Genomic DNA, 7,613 nt, shown 5'->3' on the forward strand with positions numbered 1-7,613 from the left:
AATTAGTTATTTAAGAGTTATTAAAATTACATATTTATTTCAATTGCTTATTAGTGACAGATAAGCAATTTGAATTATATTGTTGTGATTAAGTATTGATTTTCTAAAATGTTAGTTCGTAGCCTCTAATATTACTCCCCGTGGGATCGATATCTAGGACTTCATTAGAGTCCTATAGTACTTGAGCGATACGTATACTTGCATTGATAAGTGTGACTTTACCATTATTGAATATTTAATATATACATATTTATCGAATCTATAACCGTGTCAAGTTTTTGGTGTCGTTGCTGAGGAATTAAATATTCTAGCAGCAGTATTAAATACTTATATTTTTAAACATATATAAAGTCGCTAAAGTCGCTGTCACACCCTTACACATGAGTTTCTAATAGAGTAGGGGATCAACTAAGCATATTTGGCTAAGGATGAGGTTGTGAGTGTGAGAGAAAGTGTGTGTGTGCAAGACTGACCAAGGCCACACCACCCAGGGTTAACCCTGGGGCCAAACAGTCTTATGGAGACTTCTCTTGAGCTCCCTCATATTGGTCCCACCAACTAAGTGCTAGAGGTTGGAACCAATATGTGAAACTTCAAGATGAGCAAAGAAGAGTTTATAATTTATATTAGTGAGGGTACCATCACTAGTCCTCTAGGAATGATCAACAGGAAAATCCTATGGCTAGATCCTAAGCCTCTAAGAAAGAAACTAGACCTCAACCAAAAGTGAGGTAAAAAAATGGACACCAAATAGGTGTGATATGTTGGGCATGCACTCCGCATGTATTGGTGTTGACCAACGAGATCAACAAACAAACACAATTGTTTAAGCCGACAGACTCAAAGCAGAGAAGAGAGAAAATGTGGAGAAGGTTTCTGCTAGGAAGCTTGCAGGGGCTCCCGCTGGGATTGGCGAGTGCACCTTCAGGATATCAATTTCAAGAATGAATTTGAAATTTACAAAGTAATTTGTGCCTGCTGACCCAAGTGAAGGGTTACACAACAGATTTATGGAGAAACCGCCAAGGAAACTGGCTACCGTGAGGAAGGCTCGATTCAATTTCAAATTTTAATGTTTTAACTTTAATTTTAAGTTCAACTTTAATTTTAGTGAAAATTAATTTTGAACGACATAAATATGTGAAGTGATCGGATCAAGATAGAATGCACAAAGACTCACATCCAACTCAAAATATACCGAAAGGGAATCAAAATTTAGGTACTGATCCAGAGATGAGAATTGAAATTTAGGTATCAACCCTGAAATGAAAATTGAAAGTTAGGTACCGACCTAAAAAAAAAGGGAATCAAAATTTAGTTATTGACCCCAGAATAGGAACTAGAATTTAGGTACCAGCCCCAGAATGAAAATAAAAATTTATGTATTAACCTCAGAAAGAAGGGAATCAAAATTTAGATACTAATCCCAGAATGGGAACTTGAATTTAGGTACCAGCCCCAAAATGAGAATCAGAATTTAGGTACCGACCTCAGAAAGAAGAGAATCAGAATTTAGATACTGACCCCAAAATGCGAATTGAAATTTATATATCAACCCTAGGATGAGAATCAGAATTTAGGTATTGGCCTAAAAAAAAAAGGAATCAGAATTTAGAGGTATCGACCCCGTGATGAGAATTAGAATTTAGGTACCGACCTCAGAAAGAATGGAATCAGAATTTAGGTAATGACCCCAGAATGAGAAATGAAATTTAGGTATCAACCCCGGGATGAGAATCGAAATTTAGGTACCGACTTCAGAAAGAAGAGAATCAAAATTTAGGTACTGATCCTAAGATGAGAATTGAAATTTAGGTATCAATTCCGGAATGAGAATCGTAATTTAGGTACCGACCTCAGAAAGAATGGAATCAGAATTTAGGTAATGACCCCCAAAATAGGAACTGAAATTTAGGTACCAGCCCCAAAATGAGGATCAAAATTTAGGTACCGACCTCAGAAAGAAGGGAATCAAAATTTAGGTACTGACCCCATAATGAGAACTAAAATTTAGGTATCAGCCCCAGAATGAGAATCAAAATTTAGGTATCAACCTCGAGGGTGTCACACTGATAAAGAAGAGAATCAGAATTTAGATGCTGACCCCGAGATGAGAATTGAAATTTAGGTATCAATCTCAGAATGAGAATCAGAAGCCTTATGCCATTTAAGGGGTCTCACACTGATCTCGAAAGGGTAGTGAATAGGAAGCCTTGATTTAATCAGAGGGTTTATTTCCTCAACCTTTGGAATTTGATTTGAAAGATTGCAACAGGAGGGACTCCTAAAGCAACACATAATAAGATGTAACACTCTCAACCTCTAAAATTTGATTTGAGCCATTGCGATAGGAAAAACTCCTAAAGCAACACGAAATCGGATGTAACATCCTCAATCTCTAAAATATAGTGCTTCGAACTTGTAGGAAATTTGTGGAATTCGTGAAGATCGACAATAGTGAGGAAATATTTGTGGGATTTTGTGAACGGTGCTAAACTTTGTGGGAATGTAAAGAAATTTGTGTAGATGGCGAAACTCGTGCTACGAAAGTACCAATTTGAGACCTCCTTATCAACCTAACTAACTCAAACCAACAATTTAAGAAAAAAGAATATGTCATTAGAGGAAGTTATATTACAAATGGGAATTTTATGATTGTCTAACCCACAACCAACTCCCTAGTTTGCAACTACTAAGAGAGGTCCAATATATCGTCATTTCAGATAGAGATAAAAAATTTATGAGCAAATTTAGGAAGACTCTATAGAATAAACTGAGTACAAATTTCAAAATATGTTCAACACGGATAAATGGCTAGACCAAAAACACCGTCGAATGATGCATATCCTCATCCAAACACCGTTAAACACACACATCATCCATTCCTTAGCTATTCCCCCACCACCCCCACTCAAAATCCACTTTCAAACCATGTTCTAACAGCCCAAGAGCGATAAGAATTAGATTTATAAATATTGTCTAATTTTATTTTAAGATTGTGATGTCTACAATTATTGATAATCGTAAATTGAGATTGAAGGACTATAATGTAAAAGGGTATTTACATACATACCGCACAATTCTTATGTATATACACATCCAACACACTATATTTTTTAAGTAAAATACAGCTTTTCATGCAATAGCTTTATAACACCAAAGCTTGATAAATGTAAACATCAAACTTAAGCATTAGATATGTAAATACATACGAATTATGTGGTATCTACGTAAATTTCCATAATGTGAATTATTCAAAGCTAAAATGACACAAGAAGATCAATATTGTATTATCAAGCAGGTAATCTTTCAAAAGAGTATAATTACAGCAAATGAGATTTACAGGTATGGAGCCCCTGTCATACAATTTACCTTCACCCAAGCATGAATGAAAGAATCCACCCCTCAGCTCTCTCCCATACAATCTACAGAACAGGCACCGATATTCCCAGTGAAACTGAAACTGATACATCACCTGTAACAAAGCTCGAATTCCTTCTCATGGAGCTGTTTCTCGCAGTGTACTCCCATCCACCGCCAAACTGCACCGCCGTCGCCGCCGCTATCTCGCTTCTCTGGCACAACTTGACAAGCGAGGCCGCCTTCCTCCTCGCCCGCCTTGTACCAGTGAACAATATGGTCTGTATGAGACCACCCAATGCCGGAGTCCGTGCCACTTTCTGTGTCAAAGCAATCCCACCATTCCTGCAAAGCTCATGCAAAGCTGCAACTGCGTTCTCCTTCCCCTTCGCACTGCCCCTCCTGATCAAATTGACAAGGCTGGAGACTGTGGCGTCGTCCTTCCCAACTATGTCTACCACAGTTTGTTGCCTGACTAGCAGAGCAATGGCTCCTGCAGCCTCCTCTGAGACTCCTTCGGTCATCAGAGCTTCTACCAGTGCTGATACTGCTCCAGATTCCACCATTCTTGAGGAGCAATCGGGATGTGTGGAGAGATTGAAGAGAGCAGTCACAGCATCCTTCTTCCCTCTTGGCGTTCCTTCCTTCAGCAACAGTGCCAAGGCTTCAATGGCGCCACACTCATCAGCGATTCTCTTTTTGTAGGCATGAACAGCGGAAAGGCTGAAGAGAGTAGCAGCAGCGTTCTCTCTTGCTTCAGTAGTCAATCCGTTGACCAAAACTGAGACGATCGAAGTAAGACAGTCGTTCAGTTCCATGATTCTCATCTTATTGTTTTCGAGTATGGAGAGGTTGAGTATGGCGGTCACTGAGTTTTCCTGTGTGCTGGGATTTGGTGAGTTGAGAAGCTTCTCAAGTAAGGGAATGGCACCCAACTCTGCAATGCAAGCTCGGTTCTCCTTCCCTGTTTTGGCCAACAAGCGTATCTCGAGAGCTGCAACTGTCTTCTCTGATTCAGAACCAATCGTAAGATTTCCCAACAAAATCTCAGCTGTTTTTCGGTTGGCGAAGGAGGCGGCGAAGGAGGATGAAACAGTAGAAGCAATTTCAGCAGATGCGTCGTAGCCATCGGGGGGATCATAGGGGATTCCGTGAGCTACGCACCACTGAGCGATTAGGTTTCTGAAAGCTCGATTTGGCATAAGATGAGTGTGAGCGAGCATTTGGCCTGAGTTAGGGCAAGTGCAGTGGCCTTCGTCAATCCATTGCGTGATGGAGGCACGATCATAAGTCTGGCCGGAGGAGGTAATCACAGGGTCTCTCATAAGATCCAGAGAAATTGGGCAGCAAAAATCCTTGGGAATTGTGATGGAGGAATCTCCAACTCTCAGAAAAGAAGGATTTATCTTTTTTTCTTCCTCTAGGGATTCAAATAGTCGAAATCGAGAGTACCGAACAAGCGCAATCACGCCGCCGAGAAGGGAGGGAGCAACGTCTTCGTCCTGGCTGTGGATCTGCTCCTCAAGGAACTCGATTTCGGCACGACAAGTTTTCGCATCTCGAATCCTTAACCCGTGCACAAAAGCCTCGCGCAGGTCCGCCGAATCGGGTACCCGACCCTTGTCAAACTCCTCTAAGAAGGAGAAGATGCGAAGGCGGAGGGCCTCCTCTCGCGGCTCCAAGAAAAGCTTGGACCCTCGGCAATGGCGATGGAGGAGCTCGACCTGCTCCCGAACATCGGCGTCCAAATCGAGCTCCCCGAGAGGGAAGACATCGAGAATAGTGGCGATCTCGATGTTGAGATCGTGAAAGTGGCCGGAAATTTGGGGGTTCCGGAGAAGAAGCCATAGCCGGCTCGACTGGAGGCAGAAGTCATGAAGACTCCTAGCACGGTGGATGAGGATGTAGAGCTCCTTCAGACAGGTCGTCGCAGAGGGAGGCAGCCGCAAAAGCGAGCCGCCATCGCTGAGAAATCTTAAGAAATCAAGTAGGATTTTTACCTTCCAGATAAGCGATCGGGAGTTCCGCCGCTGGAAGAGGGGTAGAGAGGCGTTGGGATTGGTGTATCGTGAAACAAGTTCACCGGCGATGATCACTACAGTTTGGAGAAGAGCGAGATCGGTTAGGTCCGCCGGCGTGAAGAAGGCACCCGAAAGCGGCGATTTTCTCCGCCGCAGCGACGAGAACACCAACGCGCTTGACATTAGCAAACGGATTCCGGGATTCCTTCCTCTCTCTCTCTCTCTCTCTCTCGCTGTGGTTAGGGTTCGAGCAACAACCTCGAAAGCTGCGGCGTTGAATCGGGGAAGAAAAAGAAAGCTGGGAAAGGAATTTTGTCAGCTGATTTAAAGCTGGGTTTGCGCGTCCTCGGAGAAAAGGGAAACTGTACACTACTGGGTTTGGAAGGAGTGGAAGATGGGTTCTCTTAGACGAAGATAAGGGTAGTTTGGGGAGTTGAATCAGATATAAACTACTCACACTATCTAATATGGGGTAGTTTAGTCATTTACAAACTCTTACATTTGGACTTCTCTTTCTGTCTTAAGTGTGAAAATTATTATATCCAATGAATCACATATAAATGAAGATGATTAATCTTATTTTTTAGGGTAGATTTAACATGTCAACACTTAGACATGTAGATATAGATAACTGTGCGATGCCGAGCTTCTTGTCGTTGGCTGATCGTCACATTGGTGTTGTTAGATAGGGGTATAAATGAGTGAAGTGTATTTTGCATGGTCGGATCATGTCGGTGATCATGTCAACACTTAGACATGTAGATATGGATTTTTATCTACATATATTTAATAGCTACAATATATATGATTCAACAATATATATGATTCAATCTTTTTAATCTCATCCCCTCCAACAACAAACAAAGTATGGATTTTTACAGCCATCAATTAACATTGTAAATATTAATTCAACTGAAATAGAGTAATTTTTTGTTTTACATAATTCAGATTTCCAAGCGATTCATTTAACGAATTCGTGAAAAAAATTATATAAAATAAATGAGTAATAGTGCTTGAATATGTAACACATTAGTTGAAATAAATAAGGAATAAGCGTGAGGCTACTCATGAATGAGAATAAGAAACCCATTTTATATACCTCTTATGAAGGCAAAGAGCATGACAATTGAACCACATAAACAGTTGAATGTGTTTGTCTTGAAGTCCAATTACATGTCCAACTGGCCTGTGCGCTGCCGAGCTTCTTGTCGTTGGCTGATCGTCAAATTGGTGTTGTTAGATAGGGGTATAAATGAGTGAAGCTGATTATTGAGCTAGCACTGGCACAATTCAATAAGAAGTTTCTAAATTATGCTCTGTCAACCAATGAATCATGGCTACGATCGGCTTCTTAGCTCGTGGGTCAGCTAGTTCAAATAATCATAATATAAAAATACTTAAAAATATTTTAAAATTTAAAATTTCATCATTCATTTTAAAATTGAGTTCTAATAATCCTTAAATTATTTTAAAATTGAACTCTAATATCCATATAATTTAAAAGTAATTCCAATACATTACATTTATTTTACAATTTAATCTTCTTATTATGGTTTTCTTTTCAGCAAAGACAATAAGAAATCCCATTATTTTCAATTTATTTTATTTATTTATTTTACTTTTTCCATTTAAGAGTTCTTATTGGTTGGTGTGCGAATTAAAACCATGCTATTTGGCCAATGGTTAAGCTGGTCACGCAGAGGGAGCGTGGCTGACAAGACGCGTGTATTGGAAGTCAACTATCGGCGTCACCCCCGCCCGCACAGCAAACCAAGAGACCTCACGCCACCTCCCGCCGATATTTTGTCTGCAACTTCACAGTTTATTTTATTAATAGCCCCATGTGCAACATGAGCGCGTGTGTGTGCATAAATATATTTATATAATCTTATCTATAAAAGATGTATTTCATTCTAAAAATATTTAAATAATTGTATTTTTTTTATTTAATATGAATGCAGATTTAAATAAAATAAATATAAAAATAAAAAATAAAAGTTTAGCGGTTTAATTTATAAATACATAAAAATTAGTTGTTATACATGTTTTGTCTATTACGTTGTTGAGAATTTTATGTTTCAACTAATAAGTCTTAAGTTTAAGGTTTTACATATGTAGCGGCATACATTATGATGTGTGTGAAGGTATTTTCCTTCACATATAACGAAAGAGAAAATCAATTTGATAGAGGAAGATGGATTGCCAAGATTACTATCAGTATATAGTTGCAGT

General features: G+C 39.6%; 1 protein-coding gene across 1 annotated transcript; it reads right to left on the reverse strand.

The window, feature by feature from the left end:
- Window positions 1-3,277: 3,277 nt before the first annotated feature.
- On the reverse strand, window positions 3,278-5,768 carry LOC110038955 (U-box domain-containing protein 17-like). Its single transcript, XM_020743888.1, has one exon. It carries the CDS (start codon window positions 5,562-5,564, stop codon window positions 3,426-3,428), a length of 2,139 nt encoding a protein of 712 aa, XP_020599547.1. The 5' UTR covers window positions 5,565-5,768; the 3' UTR covers window positions 3,278-3,425.
- Window positions 5,769-7,613: the final 1,845 nt, after the last annotated feature.

The sequence above is a fragment of the Phalaenopsis equestris genome, unplaced genomic scaffold (assembly GCF_001263595.1).
Source record: "Phalaenopsis equestris unplaced genomic scaffold, ASM126359v1 Scaffold234516, whole genome shotgun sequence".
NCBI classification, from domain to species: Eukaryota; Viridiplantae; Streptophyta; class Magnoliopsida; order Asparagales; family Orchidaceae; genus Phalaenopsis; species Phalaenopsis equestris.

Bases quoted from the DNA above. Each gene is read 5' to 3' on its own strand.
- LOC110038955 (XM_020743888.1), bottom strand. From the start codon at position 5,564: ATGTCAAGCGCGTTGGTGTTCTCGTCGCTGCGGCGGAGAAAATCGCCG.